Source organism: Bubalus kerabau, chromosome 14 (assembly GCF_029407905.1).
Source record: "Bubalus kerabau isolate K-KA32 ecotype Philippines breed swamp buffalo chromosome 14, PCC_UOA_SB_1v2, whole genome shotgun sequence".
Classification (NCBI taxonomy): domain Eukaryota; kingdom Metazoa; phylum Chordata; class Mammalia; order Artiodactyla; family Bovidae; genus Bubalus; species Bubalus kerabau.
In genome coordinates, this window is record NC_073637.1 from 73,638,834 (window position 1) to 73,659,230 (window position 20,397).

Sequence of the window (20,397 nt, forward strand, 5' to 3'; positions counted from 1 at the left end):
AACCAGAGATCAGATTGGCAACAGCTGTTGGATCATCGAAAAAACGAGAGTTCCAGAAAAACATCTATTCCTGTTTTATTGATTATGTCAAAGATGATGACCGTGTGCATCACAATAAACTGTGGTGAATTCTGAAAGAGATGGGAATACCAGACCACCTGACCTACCTCTTGAGAAACCTATATGCAGGTCAGGAAGCCACATTTAGAACTGGACATAGAACAACATACTGGTTCCAAATAGGAAAAGGAATATGTCAAGGCTGTATATTGTCACCCTGCTTATTTAACTTATATGCAGAGTACATCATGAAAAACGCTGGGCTGGATGAAGCACATGCTGGAATCAAGATTGCCGGGAGAAATATCAATAACCTCAGATATGCAGATGACAGCAGTCTTATGGCAGAAAGTGAAGAAGAACTAAAGAGCCTTTTGATGAAAGTGAAAGAAGAGAGTGAAAAAGTTGGCTTAAAGCTCAACATTCAGAAACTAAGATCATGACATCTGGTCCCATCACTTCATGGCAAATAGAGAAACAGTGGAAACAGTGCCAGACTTTTTTTGGGGGGGCTCCAGAATCACTGCAGATGGTGACTGCAGCCATGAAATAAAAAGACACTTACTCCTTGGAAGAAAAATTATGACCAACCTAGACAGCAGAGACATTACTTTGCCAACAAAGTCCCGTCTAGTCAAGGCTTTTTTTTTTTTTTCCCCAGTAGTCATGTATGGATGTGAGAGTTGGATTATAAAGAAAGCTGAGCACCTATGAATTGATGCTTTTGAACTGTGGTGTTGGAGAAGACTCTTGAGAGTCCCTTGGACTGCAAGGAGATCCAACCAGTCCATGCTAAAGGAAATCAGTCCCGAATATTCATTGTAAGGACTGAAGCTGAAACTCCCAATTGTTTGGCCGCCTGATGCAAAGAGCTGATTCATTTGAAAAGGCCCTGATTCTGGGAAAGATTGAAGGCGGGAGGAGAAGGGAATGACGGAGGATGAGATGGTTAGATGGTGTTACCAACTTAATGGACTTAAGTTTGAGTAAACTCCGGGAGTTGGTGATGGACAGGGAGGCCTGGCATGCTGCAGTCCATGGGGTTGCAAAGAGTCGGACATGACTGAGTGACTGAACAGCAGAAACCAACAAAACATCATAAAAACATTTAAAAATTAAATTAAAAAAGTCTACTCTCTATATAAGCAAGAACAATGGCAAAAAATTGTCAAAATCAACCTTTTAAAAAATCTGTAAATTAATACAAATTTTAAAACCTTGCAAGTACATTTATTTGAGAAAAACAGCTAAATCTGAGTAAAAGCATTGAGCTTTGTTTTGTTTAACTCGCCTTAGTGTACCATTTTCCTCTCCTGAACCTTACAATGATAACAGTCATGAAAGACAGCAGCCTGCAGTCACTGGAGAAGGTGGAATGGATCTGGGGCTACCCCAAATCCCATCCTCTGAGAACTGTCACTATTTGACCCATCCGGCAACTCACTGCATATCCCCATTCTCAGAACTTGTCTTTTTTTTTTTTTAATTTAAATTTATTTATTTTAATTGGAGGCTAATTACTTTACAATATTGAATTGGTTTTGCCATACATCAACATGAATCCTCCACAGGTGTACCCATGTTCCCCATCCTGAACCCCCCTCCCATCTCCCTCCCCGTACCATCCCTCTGGGTCATCTCAGAGCACCAGCCCCAAGCATACTGTATCCTGCATCGAACCTGGACTGGCGTTTCATTTCTTATATGATATTATACATGTTTCAATGCCATTCTCCCAAATCATCCCACCCTCTCCCTCTCCCATAGAGTCCAAAAGACTGTTCTATACATCTGTGTCTCTTTTGCTGTCTCGCATACAGGGTTGTCATTACCATTTTTCTAAATTCCATATATATGCATTAGTATACTGTATTGGTGTTTTTCTTTCTGGCTTACTTCACTCTGTATAATAGGCTCCAGCTTCATCCACCTCATTAGAACTGATTCAAATGTGTTCTTTTTAATGGCTGAGTAATACTCCATTGTGTATATGTACCACAGCTTTCTTGTCCATTCATCTGCTGATGGACATCTAGGTTGCTTCCATGTCCTGGCTATTATAAATAGTGCTGTGATGAACATTGGGGTACACATGTCTCTTTCCCTTCTGGTTTCCTCAGTGTGTATGCCCAGCAGTGGGATTGCTGGATCATAAGGCAGTTCTATTTCCAGTTTTTTAAGGAATCTCCACACTGTTCTCCATAGTGGCTGTACTAGTTTGCATTCCCACAAACAGTGTAAGAGAGTTCCCTTTTTTCCACATCCTCTCCAGCATTTATTGCTTGTAGACTTTTGGATCGCAGCCATTCTGACTGGCGTGAAATGGTCCCTCATAGTGGTTTTGATTTGCATTTCTCTGATAATGAGTAATGTTGAGCATCTTTTCATGTGTTTGTTAGCCATCTGTATGTTGTATTTGGAGAAATGTCTGTTTAGTTCTTTGGCCCATTTTTTGATTGGGTCGTTTATTTTTCTGGAATTGAGCTGCAGGAGTTGCTTGTATATTTTTGAGATTAGTTGTTTGTCAGTTGCTTCATTTGCTATTATTTCCTCCCATTCTAAAGGCTGCCTTTTCATCTTGCTTATAGTTTCCTTTGTTGTGCAGAAGCTTTTAATTTTAATTTGGTCTCATTTGTTTATTTTTGTTTTTATTTCCAGTATTCTGGAAGGTGGGTCATAGTGGATCCTGCTGTGATTTATGTCGGAGAGTGTTTTGCCTATGTTCTCCTCTAGGAGTTTTATAGCTTCTGGTCTTATGCTTAGATCTTTAATCCATTTTGAGTTTATTTTTGTATATGGTGTTAGAAAGTGTTCTAGTTTCGTTCTTTTACAAGTGGTTGACCAGAGTTCCCAGCACCACTTGTTAAAGAGACTGTCTTTTCTCCATTGCCTCCTTTGTCAAAGATAAGGTGTCCATAGGTGTGTGGATTTATCTCTGGGCTTCCTATTTTGTTCCATTGGTCTATATTTCTGTCTTTGTGCCAGTATCATACTGTCTTAATGACTGTGGCTTTGTAGTAGAGCCTGAAGTCAGGCAGGTTGATTCCTCCAGTTCCATTCTTCTTTCTCAAGATTGTTTTGGCTATTCGAGGTTTTTTGTATTTCCATACAAATTGTGAAATTATTCTTCTAGCTCTGTGAAGAATGCCGTTGGTAGCTTGATAGGGATTGCATTGAATCTATAGATTGCTTTGGGTAGTATACTCATTTTCACTATATTGATTCTTCTGATCCATGAACATGGTATATTTCTCCATCTATTAGTGTCCTCTTTGATTTCTTTCACCAGTGTTTTATAGTTTTCTATATATAGGTCTTTAGTCTCTTTAGGTAGATATATTCCTAAGTATTTTATTCTTTTTGTTGCAATGATGAATTGAATTGTTTCCTTAATTTCTCTTTCTATTTTCTCATTATTAGTGTATAGGAATGTAAGGGATTTCTGTGTGTTGATTTTATATCCTGCAACTTTACTATATTCATTGATTAGCTCTAGTAATTTTCTGCTAAAGTCAGGAACAAGACAAGGGTGCCTACTTTGACCACTACTATTCAACATAGTTTTGGAAGTTTTGGCCACAGCAATCAGAGTGGAAAAAGAAAGGAATCCAAATTGGAAAAGAAGAAGTAAAACTCTCCCTGTTTGCAGATGACATGATCCTCTACATAGAAAACCCTAAAGACTCCACCAGAAAATTACTAGAGCTAATCAAAGAACTTGTCTTTATTTGACCTTGTCTTTATTTGGCAGGTCAAATAAACTCTTCATTCTGTGTAAAGAGTCCTTTCCTGATGGCATTTGGGAAATACAATCCATGGCAAGCATTAAATATCACAGCTGCCTGAGGCAGCATTACTAGCATGAGGCTGACCTAAAAAAATTTTTTTTTTTTTTTAGACCAGATAATGAGATATTCATAGTGTCTTTGAAAATCCCTGATAGATTCTTGGGGATCTAGAAAGTCATGAACCTGTGGAGAGCTATGCCATGTTCAGTAAAGACCTGGGCAAGCTATAAACTCTCACTTCTTGCTGATCTTGAGGAAGCTAGCAGGAAGTGAAGGCTAAGGCAGGAGTATGAAGTCCTGTTAAAGCATGAAACATCTCTTCAACAAACCTGAAAGATTTACTGGTTCAAGACATTTAAGACAATATCTATCCAGTTTCTAGATGAACATTTATGGAAGTGATTCCATATGACAAAGAATACAGACTCTACAGAATTGGCCCATTAAAGTCACTAAACAAAGAGACAAACACTAACACCAACAAAAGAAGAACAAAGACCAGTAACGACAAATTCTAGGGGAGGTCTGTTTTGCAGAGTTGCCATTTTACATTATTTAACTGTTGCCACATAACATTATTTTGTAGAAAACTGTTTTCTACAAAAAGTATGAAAAAAAATTAGCAAATTATGGTCCATGCACAGAAAAAGGATAGAAAGTGTCCCTAAAGAAGCTCAAACTTTGGACTTACTAGACAAAGACTTTAAATCATTCATTTTAAATATGTTCAAAAAACTAAAGAAAACCATGTCTAAAGACTTGATGTATGTGAATGATGTCTCAACAAATAGAGAATAATATTATAGAAATGTAAATTATGTATAGAAGGGAATAGAAATTCTAGAGTTGAAAAAATATAATAATAAATATAAAAATTTCACTTAAAGAGCTTCACAGTAGGTTTAACCTTATAGGAGAAACAGGGAACATGAAGAGAGGTTATTGAGATTATCCAGTTTGAAAAACATTACATAAAAATAATGAATGAGATGTGGTTAAATAGGAACAGAGCCATAGATACCTGCAGGACTCTATCCAGACTACAAGTCTATGCATAATAATAGTTCTAGAATAAGAGGAAGAAGAGAGAGGGTCAAAAATAATATTTGAAAAAATAATGTCCAAAACTTTCTCTGATATGATGAAAAACTTTAATTTGTATATTCAAGAACCTCACAAAATTTTGAGTAAGATAAACTGAAAGAGATCCACACCTGACCACATGATAAGAAAATTGTTGAGAGTCAGACATAAAGAGTGAATTGATGTGATGAAAGCAAAGGAGTGCCAATCAAGAATTCTGTACCAAGCAAAACTATCCTTTAAAAAAGGGAGAAATTAATGTGTTCTTGGATAAACAAAACCAGAAAATCCATCAGTAGCACACTTGCGCTACAAGAAACGCTCGAGGAAGTTCTGTAGGCTAAAATCAAAATCCATAAGACAGTAGTTAGAATCCACAAAGAAAAAATAAGCTAACATCAATAAAAGTGACTGCATAGGTAAATATATCTACAAGTGTTTTTGTATATAATTTTTTCTTCTCCTTTATGACTTATGAGATGCTGATAAAGCAGTATTTAGATGTAAATTTATACCTGTTAATGACATTATTAATAAAAAAGATTTAAAATCAATAACCTTTATCTCTATCTAAAAAAATTGAAAAACAAGAGCAAACTGAACTCAAAGCAATGTGAAGGAAGGAAATAAGAAAGATTAGAGTGGAAATATAATATGAAAAAGAAAATCTGTAGAAAGAAATCAATAAAACCCAAATGTTGTTATTTAGAAAGACAGATGAAATTGAAAAATCTTTAGTTAGACTATCTAAGGGAGAAAAAAAATAGTACTAATACCAATAATAAAATAAGCCAGAATACTATCAATCTTACAACTATACCATGGATTATAAGTGAATACGGGCTTTCTTGATAGTTCAGTTGGTAAAGAATCCACCTGCAATGCAGGAGACCCCAGTTCAGTTCCTGGGTTGGGAAGCTCTCCAACAAGCTTGGAGAGCTGGAAAGGGGAAAGGCTACCCATTGCAGTATTCTAGCCTGGAGGATACCATGGTCTATATAGTCCGTGGGGTGGCAAAGAGTCAGACACGACTGAATGACTTTCACTTTAATAAGGGAATAGTACAGACAATTATACACTGAAAAATTAGATAACCTAGATAAAATAATACCAAGTGCTAGTGGTGATGAAAAACTATCAGAACTCTAATTTGTTTTTGGTGCGAATGCAACCACACTGAAAGACGGTTTGGCAATTTTTTAAAAGGTAAATATGATCACTCACCTAGAGCCAGACATCCTGGAATGCAAAGTCAAGTGGGCCTTAGGAAGCATCACTACAAAGCTAGTGGAGGTGATGGAATTCCAGTTGAGCTATTTCAAATCCTAAAAGATGATGCTTTGAAAGTGCTGCGCTCAATATGCCAGCAAATTTGGAAAACTCAGGACTGGAAAAGGTCAGTTTTCATTCCAATCCCAAAGAAAGGCAATGCCAAAGAATGCTTAAACTACTGCACAATTGCACTCATCTCACATGCTAGCAAAATAATGCTCAGAATTCTCCAAGCCAGGCTTCAGTACGAGAACCATGTAGTTCCAGATGTTCAAGCTGGTTTTAGAAAAGGCAGAGGAACCAGAGATCAGATTGGCAACAGCCGTTGGATCATTGAAAAAGCAAGAGAGTTCCAGAAAAACATCTATTTCTGCTTTATTGATTAAGCCTTTGACTGTGTGGATCACAATAAACTATGGAAAATTCTTCAAGAGATGAGAATACCAGACCACCTGACCTGCCTCCTGAGAAATCTGTATGCAGGTCAGGAAGCAACAGTTAGAACTGGACATGGAACAACAGACTGGTTCCAAATCAGGAAAGGAGTATGTTAAGACTGTATATTGTCACATGCTTATTTAACTTATATGCAGAGTAGTACATCATGAGAAATGCTGGGCTGGATGATGTGCTTACAAGCTGGAATCAAGGTTGCTGGGAGAAATATCAATAACCTCAGATATGCAGATGACACCACCCTTAAGGCAGAAAGTGAAGAAGAACTAAAGAGCCTTTTGATGAAAGTGAAAGAGGAGAGTGAAAAAGCTGGCTTAAAACTCAACATTCAGAAAACTAAGATCATGACATCTGGTCCCATCACTTCATGGGAAATAGATGGGGAAACAATGGAAACAGTGAAAAACTTTATTTTCTTTGGCTCCAGAATCACTGCAGCCATGAAATTAAAAGATGCTTGGTCCTTGGAAGAAAAGCTATGACCAACCTAGACAGCATATTCAAAAGCAGAGACTTGACTTTGCCAACAAAGATCTGTCTAGTCAAAGCCATAGCTTTTCCAGTAGTCAGGCATGAATGTGCAAGTTGGGCCATAAAGAATGCTGAGCACCAAAGAACTGATGCTTTTGAACTGTGGTGTTGGAGAAGACTCTTGAGAGTCCCTTGGACTGCAAGGAGATAAAACCAGTCAATTTTAAAGGAAATCAGTCCTGAATATTCATTGGAAGGACTGATGCTGAAGCTGAAACTCCAATACTTTGGCCACCTGATGGGAAGAACTTACTCATTAGAAAAGATCCTAATGCTGGGAAGGGTGAAGGCAGGAGGAGAAGGGGATGACAGAGGATGAGATGGTTGGATGGCATCACCAACTAGGTGGACATGAGTTTGAGTAAGCTCCAGGAGTAAGTGATGGACAGGGAAGCCTAGCGTGCTGCAGTCCATGGGGTCGCAAAGAATCACACATGACTGAGGAACTGAACTGAACTGAATTGATGCTGAATAAAAAAGCCTTTGTCACATTATTGCCACATTATTGAAAAGACAAAGCTAGATAAATAGACAATAGATCAGTGATTGCCAGGAATTATGGGTTGGAGGGAGGTTGAGTGTAGAAGGATAGTGCCAGAGAGTTTTCTGTAAGATGTTATAGAAAAATACAAATGAAGGTTTTGGCCAAACCCAAGATAAATTTTCTATATCTAGACTGTAGTAGTAATTACATGAATCTGTGTATAAGCATTAAAATTGATATAACTGTACACTGAAAGAAAAAATTGTTGACTTTACTGTATGATAATTTAAAAATAAAATGAAATAATAGGCTTATATTGGAGAGAGACATAAATCAGTACATCAGAAATTAAGGAGATGCTTTTGTTGGGGGAGAAAACTTTTGCTACTTAAACTGTATCATGGGAAATTCAAATATGTAAATGTGATGAATAGTGAAAATGAGAAGAGAAAAATGAGATGATTGAGACCCTGTATTAGCTTCATGGGCTTGAATTTCCCTAATATAAAATATAATGAGCAATTGCTAAGTTGCTACTTTGATTATTGTGTTACTGATGTAATCAGAATCAGATCCAACTGGATTTCAGAATTTGCCTACATATAAAATCTAGATTATATAAAAGTGTTTTTTCCTAGGTGTAAGTAAGCAAAGTCAAGAGCTTCTTTTTTATATTTTTATGATCATGTGGGCATAGGTATTTTTTGAAGCCATAAAAAAATGTTAAAATTCTCATTGGATATAAAGGAAAGATCTGGTTTTAGTTACAAAGAACTTAGCAGATGTCCCTGTAAATGTTTTCCCTTAGCAGAATGAAACCACATTTTGCAGTATATACTTTTGGATATCATAGTCGGCAAAGAGAATGCTACATTAATGACAGATATACCTTTTGAGGTATGAGGTGTGCAATAATTTTTAAAACTATTTATTATAAATATAGCTTCAAATGTTTGTATCAACTTTAATAAAAATCTATAAATATTATTCTTTAAGAGATTATAGGAGTTGAATTGAAATAGAATGCATTATTTAGCCAACGGAAAGTGAAGTAGAATGATAAAATCCCACTTTAACATTGACTCTTTTAGGCATTTTTTTAATCTATTTTATGACAGACACATCATCCAAAATACTGTATGTCTATGAAAAGCAAATGGGTTAAGATAATTCTTTTTTGTTTATTTATTTTGCCCCTCTTGCACCCAGAGTTTGTTATAGGGCATATATAAGATAATATAAGAAATGACTCCTTGGCTTCATATACATAATAATGAAATTTCTTTTTAGATTCTCATTAAAAATTTGTTTTGTAACCATGAGTGGAGACATTTGATGTGTCACCAGTTTCATTGTTCTGAACTGTTTATATCTCAGCAGGAATAATGACATGAATAGTTTGACTATTGAGAATGTGAAATCTGAGTGAACACTTGTCAAGGTTTTTTTTCAGCAAAATTAAATGTTGCTAATTTAAAATGGGTCAGAGTAGTATTTTTCTGTATTTTGTTCATTGTATAATTTAAATTTAGATCATTTGATATACATTCTTACAATTGGCTCATTTCTGGATCATTAAGCTCTACCATCAAATAATATTTATTAGACTTCTGCATGCTCATAGATCCAGAATGACTGCTATACCATACAGTTAAGAAAATAGCATACACTCTTCTTTAATAAAAACATAATTCTTCAGCCAAACAAATACTTTTCTGTGTCTGACAAACACAAATATGGCATTTCTTTGTTATTCCAGTCTATTTATCTCACTTCTCCCTGCCATTTCTAATTCTAAAAATCTAATAGAATTTTAAAGATATTTTTGAATCATTAGCAAACACATTAAGAAATATATTGCACATTACACTTTGATGATATACTTTAGATAAACTGCTTTCAGGCTTACTTCAGTGTGGCCAAATAAGAGAATATAAAATACTCAAAGAGATTATTTGGTTAAATGTTAATTCCCACTCAGAATGACATATGCTTATATTTGACCCTCATTTGACTCAATTCTTAGCTAAGAGTTTGGTTAACAAAAATATGTATATTATTCTAGTCAGTGTTTTTGTTGTTGTTATTGTTGTTAAATCTATTTTCCTCACAGGCTGTGTAATAGCTCTTTTGTTACTCATTAGTGGGGTCACCAGATGGTACACAGCAAAAAGCAAATTTTGTGACTCGAACTCAATTTTGTTCATTTCTGGTTGTTAAATTTGGAAAAGAAGATTGAAACTAATATTTCAATATAGCTACCCTGGATCATTTATCAAGCCATATTTATTCTGTCCTCCATTGATAACAAACAGAAGTTAAATATTTTTTTCTAATGAATTGAAAGTTAATTCAGATCAGTCTTCAATATCTTACCTAGAGAAAGCTTGAGAATATTTCTCAAATTGATTATTGAATATTTGATATATCATAATAAAATTTCTAATAAACTGTTACTCTTTAGTTACCAAGACAAAATTGTTTCCCTGCATGCTAAGTCACTTCAGTTGTCCCCAACTCTTGTGACTCCATGGACTGTAGCCGCCAGGCTCCTCTGTCCATGGGCATTCTCCAGGCAAGAATTCTGGAGTGGGTTGCCATGCCCCTCTCCAGGATAAAGACATTTAACCTTACCTATTTAATGGGATCTTATATATATTCATTTATTTCCATATTTGTCTCCAAATGCTCCAGATGGCCTTTGCTTTAAACATCTTATTCTCTAAAGGGATTTTTTTTTAATCTTTGTTGATATTCACGTCACAGGAAACTGAATATGTCTGTCAAGTCGTCTTCCTGAAAAAGTAGGAGAAAGAAAAGTTGACCTTTTAGGGTGACCAGTTTATGGTTTCTGTAACTGGGAATTACTTTGCAACTTTGTGTTCCAGGTTTACTCTAAAAGTTCTTTGACATTTCAGATGGCTATTAAACTTGAATTATAGCTCATTGTCTGAAATTATTTCTTTTTAGGTAAACAGGATTATAAAAAAACCAAACCTATTTTACGAGCAACTAAATTAAAAGCAGAAGCAAAGAAAACAGCAATTGGCATAAAGGTACCTATATTTGATAACTTTAAAATTTGATATATTGCCTGCCACTTCATTTTCTACAATGGATTGCATAAATATTGAATTCTAAATGTTTTATGACATTTCAAAATCTAAGTCAAATGCCGGAATTAAAGGCTTTTGAAAAGAATTTACTTAATGAGAAACATCCTTCCCATTCTAAGATTTTATCAGGTCTTAGATTAAGACCCAATATCACTTAAGAGAACCAGTTACACTTAAAGTTGCAACATACTTTTTCTGTAGCTTCTGTTTCACTTCAGTGATATATGTGGCCTGGATCAAAAACTTTTCTCACTTGCAAAAAATTGCACTTTATGGTTGTTTATATTTTAATTATAATTGTATATACTTAGGTCACTAATATACATAATTTTGCTCATATATTGGTTTAGTTGTCAGTACTCTGGATGATGAAATTCTAATGATGTTCCCAGACGATGTTCTTTTAAAAAACCAGTGTTTTTACTGCTTAAGAAGGATAAAAGCTATTGAGAATGATGTTAACAGATAATCCAATGTGCTATCACAATGAAGTTCAACAAAATTACATTTACATTATTACTCATGTCAACTCTGCCAAGTATTTAGAGTAAAATTAAACTATAAATAGAAAAATTATTTTGGTGGCTCCACTGTCAAATGTGTAAAAGTGGCTAGTACATATATTTTATTTAAATATTAAAATGTTAAAAGGAGATTTTGGTTTTTATCTGGCAGATGAAAAATCAATTTTTCTAAGTTATAGCTTATAGCAAATGCCAAGGTATTACTACCAAGCTGTAACAGCTGTTGAACTGCCAGATGATATATTTGGTTGTCTTCCAGAATTTGCTATTATAATCACAAAACACGGCCTTCTTTTTATTCCTGGTTGCTGATTTAGATCAAGCATTGCCGTGTGCTGTGGTGTATTTTCACAATAGTCTCCTCAGTTAGTTCTGTGTGTCGGTTTTTAATGAAAAAAAAAAAAAAAGTGAATTACCTTTTTATTTAAAAGAGAGAGATTAATCTTTTGACATTTTCTTCTAATTTCACATGAAATTTCATTCATCTTTAAAATTATTTCTATGACATGAACTTTCTAAAACCAGTGCTTATTTCCTTATTTTGCAGTTAGTTACCTGATGATTGTCTTTTGTAGTGAGAGCATGGTCTTGTCATTTTCCAGGAAAGGAATGTGTCATTTACTTTTATCTTTCATAATACAGTACTTTGCTTTTGTTTTGTCAGAAAAATATCGGGGTAGCACACTCTACTTGCGGCACAATATAATGAGAAACTATAAATTAGAATTTGAAAACAGTGCAGCCGTGCATTTATTGATGTATACCACTTTCCCATACACTTCCTTTTTCATTGGCTCTTATAATTTTTGCTATGGTTTTACTTGGAGGAAATAACCATATTTCTAGTATAAGTCTACTTTACAGTACAGTCATTTAAAGTATTTTTTCAAAACAATATAGAATTTCTCTCTTATGAGAAAAAAAATTGTTCTTAGATTTCATTTATGATTTAAAGCACATACAGAAAAGTTTTTGACCTCAAAAACGTAGCTCCTTTTTAATAAACTAGCAAAGCATTTTGATTTGTAAACCTGTGAAAAACAAAAACCTTAGCCTTAAACACCATTTACTTTGCTTGAAAATTTATGTGAAATCCCCATTAAAATGATAGGAAACTTTTTAGAATCAGAACCATGGAGGTGTTTTACATTTCAAATCTAGCATCCTAATTAGCTTGCCCTGTCAAACTTTGATTGCCTTGTCATTTTAGCATAGTATTTTAAATAACGAAGTTTCTTTCAGGATTGCCATTTAATGCTATTTAATTTCCCTGGTGAGTGATTTTATCCATAGCGATAATGTCAGAGAAGCAACTAAGGACTAACAAACATCAGACATGTTTGACTCTTACCTGGTTAATACAGGATGACCGTAATGGTATCTTTTATCACTTGACTACTTAGTTTTTAGAGGGAATCATAGTTACGCTCTTCAAATAATATAAATCTATAGAAAATATGAACAACTGCATGGAATAGAAAAATAACAGCAATGATAAAATTGCACACAGAATAAAGAGGCCTAGAATCACTTGCTTCTTTCCTCTACTGTTATAATGATGCAGAGTCTAAGATAGCACATTTGTAAAATGGATTTTATGCCATTTACCTCACAGAATAGTTGGGAGAGTTAAATAATACAATGATACAATGAAAACACTTAACATAAATATGTGTTTGAAGTAGCTATTACTGGTTTGCATAAATAAGACTTTCCTTGGATGCTTGTCATTGGCCTAAAGATCCCCTACTTCAACTAAGTCTGCCTTGTGTGACTATACTACATATTACAAAACGTTCTTAGTTTTGTTGTGAAGATAGTATTGTGGATGTTATTGCGGTAAAGTTTTCAAAGCAGTCTATAATTTTAATATATACCTTACATATGAATTATATAAATCTGACTCAATCCTTCATTATTTATTTAGAAATTGTATTACCATATTGTAGAACCTGTGAAAGGAAAGAAAAAACATAATTATTTTGGAGAAATTTTTACAAGAAACCACTTCCAGATTTCAGTACCATCTAAAATCAATTGACTGAGGAATCATGGATATGAGATATAAAAATTACACAGTAGGGTACCTTACCCTCAGGGGCTTCCAGTGCGTTTTAATAAATGAATGTTTAGCAATAGAAAAATTCAAGAAACAGTAATGATTTAGAATAAGACATGAATATGGCTACTTCAAAATGTGAATTAATTTCTATTGTGAAGCTATTTTTGGTTCCTGTCTCTTACCAATGTAAATAAAATAATTTATGACCCAGTAAAGTGTACCACCTACAAAATATTTGCATGACCAATATTTGCTATTTGGTTGCTGTTCAACTTGAAAACTTTTTTCAAGAATTGCAAATTAGTAAAAAAAAATTTTAGAATGCAAATACCTGTTTCCTAGTATTTACAAGGAAAAAATCTATATTTATTAAGTGGTTTATGAAGTTTATTTGAAAAATAATTATAATAAAATAATAAGGATCAAAATTTGATTTATCTGTTATATAAATGACATATTCAAATGTCAACCAGATCTTGCTAACATGAGCCACCTGGAATTATTATTTTTATTCTTTTTTGTTATTTCTGATCTAAAGCCAAAAATGGCCAAGGGCAAGGACAGTCATCAATGTCTTAGGGGTATAGGTTATGATTAGCATAACCAGCATTCTGAAGGCAGTGTTTTCCAATTTTACCACAGGTTTAACCTTCCAAACATGCAGTCCCCACAGGAATAATCTCTTTAACAGAAAAGGGACATTTTGACAAAAATGATTTGCTGTACCTCCTCATCCAATACTTCTTGAGCCTCACCTGCATAACATAGTATAGTGAATAGACTTAATTGAATTAATAGATCCTCTGAAGTTGTATTCTATGAATGTTCTCTACTTTCTACCCTTAAACCTCTTTTTTATGCCTCTGGATATTCTAAACATGTACAATGAAGGTGAAACAGTGTTGCTTGAAAGGATAAGAAGGAGTTGAAAAGCAGCAATTAGAGGTGATTATTAGTGAGAATGAGAATCATGGCCTCCAATCAAGAGTAAAAACTTTATTCTTGTGTTAAGCTGATGTGAATGGTGACTGCTGTTGAACAGTTTTGTTGTCCACTACACAGAACAGATGGAGTTTGCAGTTGTGTGTCACTTGTTTATTACGTCCTCTTAAAATTAGTAGCTGTGTAACCAGATGGGTCTGGGAGCACAGCTGTGGATACGAGAAAATAAATGAAACCTGTCTGATGCTGCCGTGCCCTTTTGAGATGCCAAAGTATTCCAACTGCAACAGAGAAGAATTCACTTTAATTTGGCATTTTATTGATAGAGTAATTTTTGTTTTGTTTTGATTTCATTAAAGTAGATTTAAAAATCAAATCTTAACAAAAATAGTTGACACTAAATCTTTCAACCCCATGATTTTCATCAATATTTATTTTTATAGCTTTCAGTATATTAATAATATAAAATAAATTAATAATATAAAATAAATGTATATTTATTTTATACATTTTCAAAAAAATGTAATTATAAAGCTAAAAATTTATATAAAATATCCAGTTGTAATTTCAAAATTCAGGTAAAAATGAAATGTTTATTATAAACCAAATTGATTTTATTGTCTTTAAAGTTTATTAAGTGGCTTATGAAAGCTACATTTGTATTAAATGCAAATAAATGGTTTCTCCATAAAATAGTATCAGGAAGGGGTGTGATATGAAAGTGAAAATTAGAAGGGAATATTTAAGCCCTTTAGGATACTGTACTGGCATTATTTATTCTTTTTTCTGTTTAGCCAAGTGATATGCTAACATTGAGAAAATTCCTTCATGGTCTGTCTCTATATCAATACAAAAAGTTTATAGATTTTCTAAAAAATAATATGATTTTGCTCCTGTGTATGTGGTAAACTTCCTGGCTATTATTTCAACGTAATCAATATAATCTGCATCAGATCACTAAGTGAAGTACCCAGGACCATCCTTCATAGTTGTGATAATTCTATCATATCACATCATGCTTCATGACCCAAGAGTATTCCGTTTTGTTCTACCACATTGTAAACTGTAGAATTTAGAAGTTAAAAATAAGAGTTTTAACAAAATAATATTTAATAAGGATGTTTATGGGCTTCCCAGGTGGCACTAGTGCAGAGACGTAATCTAGAAACTTGTTATAGTTGTTTCTTCCCGTTAGAAAAGGAGTGATCATTTTAGAATCTGTGTCCAATTGCTATAACTAATAATAAATGCGCTGAAGCAAGAAATACAGAGAAAGATAAACTGTGTAGGTGCAAACTGCACTGCTTGCATCCAACAGTTTGATATCTAAACTATGAAAATATATTAAAATTGTAAATGTTAGTGTTATTATTAGAAAGACACAAGCTAAATAAAAGTAATAACAGGTATGAATATACTTCTGTTATTATACCCACTGATGTTGTTGTTTAGTCACTAAGTCATAGCTGACTCCTTTGCGACCCCATGGATTGTAGCCCACCAGGCTCCGCTGTCTGTGGGATTTTCCAGGCCACCAGGGAAGCCCACCCACTGATGTACTTGCCATTATAATAGGTGTCCTCAACCACAAAATAAGTTTCTTTGCTTAATGACAGAAAGTGTTAAACAAAAAGAATGTGATCATTCTAGACTTTTTTTTTTTAATGTCATGAAACTGATAACATTAACCAATCGCATTTCATGAATTTCAAATCTACTTTTTTTTTTTTCCTTCCTCAGGAAGTTGGCCTTGTGCTTGCAGCTATTCTGGCCCTCCTGCTGGCTTTCTATGCTTTCTTTTATCTCAGACTGTCCACAGATGTTGACCCTGATCTGGAACCAGATGAAGATTAGTTGAGCAGCAATCCATGCATGAAAAGGAAATAATTTTATAAAAGCACCTCTAGGGACCAATACTTTCTGAAGTACTGAGACAACAAGATCTTGAATTTTTTTCTGCTGGTATTTTCAGTTTGCAGAAATATCTTTTTAAGTAGTTGTGTAGGATATCAAGAAAAGAACCTTACCTAGCAATGTAGTATAATATGTGTGCTACCAGATACTCTTATAAATCTTTCTACTTTGACAGGCAACCTATTCATGGTGCATTTTGATAAAATGGGAAACAGATCCTAAATTCTTCGGATGTCTTAGGCAATTTATGTGAATAACTCCATCACATGCAGATCACCAAATCTGTTTTGTTCCATATACATCGTGAGTGGAAGTATATATCCTCATTTCCAGAAGCATTCTCTAGTCACACTGAGCGCCTAAGAAGGAATGAAAAGTCATGGGACATTTTTCATTTTACAAAGAAGCCCTGCTTTCTTTCCAGGCGTATTTTATATCATTAGAGAGACTATCTGCACATACATCTACCGTAATCTTTTTCCTTCTTTGCCAACTGTTCAGTGCACATGTGCTCCATCAGAAATGGCACCTGGATGACAGAAGCTCAAAGAGTCACATATGTCTCGAAAATAGAGTTTCTTTCCTCTTGGGCTGTCTGAACTGGTATACATAGAAAGTTCAGTTGATCTTGATTTTAATTAACTTATTACTCTACTAATATAAACTTGGAATCCTTTTTTAATTATGTTGTTCTGGCTGCTTGCTGTATCAGTTTGCCCCTCTCGTTAGTGAGTAACAATCTGTCATCTAACTGTGCAGTCTTTTTCATACAACAGTCATAGCAGAAGTCCTACCTACTCAGAGGCACTTTCTTGGGTTGTCTCATATCTGAACAATGCAGACTTGTTTTACAAAATTGTACTTTGCCTCTTGGGAATTAAATCAATTAAGACTCTCTTGTGAAAAGCAAGTCATAGAAGAAAATATGTGTCTTATATTACCTGCATATGGAGTTTTTTGTTTATATGATTTTTCAAGGTATTTTACATTTGTTGGGTTATAATGACTAATGTATTCAATATTTTTTACTGGTAGTGGATTTTTAAAATATTTTTACAGCACACAAATACATTAAGCTTAGAAAATGGAAAAATACGTGTCCACAGCAGAGTCGTTAGTTACTACCTTATATAAATGTGTATAGAAAATGAATAGTTTGCAACATGTTCTTAAGGTGTTTTATAGTGTATTTATAAAGAGTAAATAAAATGTTAAAGATTGTTTCCATACTCACCAAGAGAACAAAGTTTTGATAAATATCTTTGAGACTTTTGCAGATAGTTGAATGTGGCTATATATAGCATTTTGTTCTATAGAATTTTTTCAAGTAGTTTAATTTATTTCATTAGATGCAAACAGCCAAAAGATCCAGTATCCTCATAGATCCTTTTTGTCAAACAGCTGAGGGCAGAATTTAGCCAATGCTATTTACTGGATTCTTCCCCTTGAAATCACAAACTTAAGAGACAGACCAAGAGTTCCTATACACTCACCACAGTGGACCAATCCAAGTGGCATTTTTAGGAAAGGTTGCAGCATTTAATGCCATGTGGTATGTCTGTTTGTGAAGTGGGTGGCAAGGGAATATCCAAGCTGGCATTTTGGATATGATGGGTCTTTTACTTTCCTGAGTGACATGCCACATGTCAAGAAATACTGTTTTCCCTTACTCCTATCACATTTACGTGAACAATTTTCATTTAGTTATTTTCCCTCCCATCTGGTGCTAAATGCAGTCGTATTAAATAAAGATTATTTCTAATTTCAGTGGTAATTTAAATGCAAGGATATGTAATACTTGTTTATTAGATACCTATCCAAGTGAGATATAACAGAATTTATAGTATTTAAAATACATGATTATACTCTTAGAAATGTTTGAAAATTCATTACCCTGAAAAAATAATTTATTATCCTGTTCACCATTGAGGTATTCTTTGGGAGAAAATGTTGTTTTTGATAATAATGAATATTAGGCTAAACATAGTATGATTATAGGCAAGTTTCATTACATAGTTTTACCAATACTCTGAGTCTATGGCTGGTCTGTTTGTATGACTGACTGACTTATGGTAAGTTCTAAGAGCTAAATTCTGATTTTAATAAATAGCAGGTAAAGTGAGACAGTGTATGTTTACAATACACTATTTTCGTGAAGTACACATTTTTCAAACTCGCCTTAGTTAGAAAGCAGCAGTTTTTTATAGAGAAATCCCAGGTTGAAGTCTAGTTTGAATCTTTGAGGTCAGAGAGGTGTTATCCTGCCTACGGTTTTCAGGGCACTACACTTTTGAATAGTGAGGGGTATTTGGTGTAAGTCTGAGACTGGCACCAGACAGATTTTAGGAGTGGGTTTTTCCCCTGCAATAATTCATTGCTCAGAGTAATTCAGAAGACAAAAACAGAAAAATTTAATTACTTTTCAGAATGTTAGAATCTGTTAACATGCTGTTTCTGCAGGAAAAAATAATTTCAACTAATGCAGCTGGACTTAATGTACAACCTAGGAAATGTTGTGAATGAAGTGAAAATGGTTACTGCATCTTATCTTGCATGCAAAATAAAGAAAATGTAAATTCATCTGAGAGGAGATGTAAAAATATTACCTCATCTAGAATTTCTTTTGAAACAAATGTACTAAAAGCCTGTTTTAGTACTAGTATGAGGCTTGTTGTTTTAAGGTGACAAAATACTTGAAGATTTTCTAATCTTTTTCAATTTTTCATAAAATAGAACTATTTCCATTTCAACTGATGATTACAAAGTCCTGAGAATATATTCTTATTTTTCTGTAATTTCAGTAGTGTGGCAATCTGCATATATTTAATAAATGCATGTTAAAATTAATCTCTTTTAGTCTTCTCAGAGCCTGGCACAGTTTTTGCATGTGATATATGGTCAAAAATTATTTGCATTTAATAAATAAAACTTAAAATCACAATATTTTTCAACTCAGCACTTAGCATTTATGATCTTTGCTTGTATTGGGGCACATATACATTTAACCCTGGTTTTCTTGAAGATCAAGACAACTAGCATTAGATCTATTGTAAAACAGAAATATTGCTCTTTTCCAGGAAGTCAAATACATTATTCTGATCTTAATTATCATTCAAAATCATACTCATTGTTTGAAATTTAACTTAGTCTAAATCTTCAGTCTTACTGAAAATCAAACTAAATTTTCATTATAATGTTTATATTTATGTGAAAATGAAGATGCTTTATTTTTCCAGATTCTGAAATTATATAGTCATGATAATTCAGTAGAACAAGTTATACTTTAGATAAGCTTCAGAAATAAACTTCTAGAAATTAAACAGATTTTAAATGTTAATGTATTTCATCTATAAATAAAGTTGTTGAGCCAGAGGCTATCTAAGATAAGCTTTTATTTTCTTGTTACCAGCAATTAGGCTTCTTTACACTTACCTGAGGCTTCTCTGGGGAGATTCGCACCGCTTCTGCCTTAGCAGCACTGCCTTCTTTTATTAGAATTGCTCCAGTGCAGTCTGGTTAGGATGTTTGCTAGATTTTGTTCCACTGACACCATATCTAAAATCAGTATAACCTACAGAAAATATCGTAGCAGATGAATCCAGTGGATACAGAAACACTTTGCTATTTTGTATAGGTTTTAGCTATACAGGTAAATATAGAGGGAACTGGGAGAGTTGCTTAAAGAACTATAGCAGTGTGGAAATATCTATAGTGGGTCAGTAAATGTATTTAAAACAATTGAACTGCTGTCATATTCAGCACTGTGCCTCCTTGTTAAACACATTTTTTTTTTATCCCTAGCAACAGACATGAGATCCGTATTTCAAGAAAAATAAGATACTTCACTTGCCAGAAGATTTTTTGATGACAGTACCCCCTCCTATTCTTCATTTTTTAAAACAACAACCAAATTGGTGGGGAGGCAGCCAAAATTTGAGGTACCAATGCCTCTCGAACAGATGTCGCACCATTATTTTTTAGCTCGTTTAGATGAATAAACATGTTAAACTGTGAAGTATTACATTTTAGATTTTTTCATTAAAAAAAGAGACAATCTGTTTACTGTCCTAATTGAGACAACAATCCTTGTGGTTGCCAGTTTTGGCAGTCATAACAATGAACTATAAATATTTGGACCCACCAAGTAAATGGTGGCTATAAAGGC

At 34.0% G+C, this 20,397-nt stretch overlaps 1 protein-coding gene across 5 annotated transcripts in view; it reads left to right on the plus strand.

Annotated features, from left to right (window-relative positions):
* Positions 1 to 19,187, plus strand: part of TRIQK (triple QxxK/R motif containing) — a 103,360-nt gene extending 84,173 nt beyond the window's left edge. For all 5 annotated transcript variants that reach the window (XM_055546677.1, XM_055546681.1, XM_055546682.1 and 2 more), the window contains 2 exons: positions 10,645 to 10,730; positions 16,059 to 19,187. In XM_055546677.1, coding sequence (XP_055402652.1) covers positions 10,645 to 10,730; positions 16,059 to 16,172 — 200 coding nt within the window. In that variant the 3' untranslated portion in view covers positions 16,173 to 19,187. The remainder of the gene's footprint in view (positions 1 to 10,644; positions 10,731 to 16,058) is intronic.
* Positions 19,188 to 20,397: the final 1,210 nt, after the last annotated feature.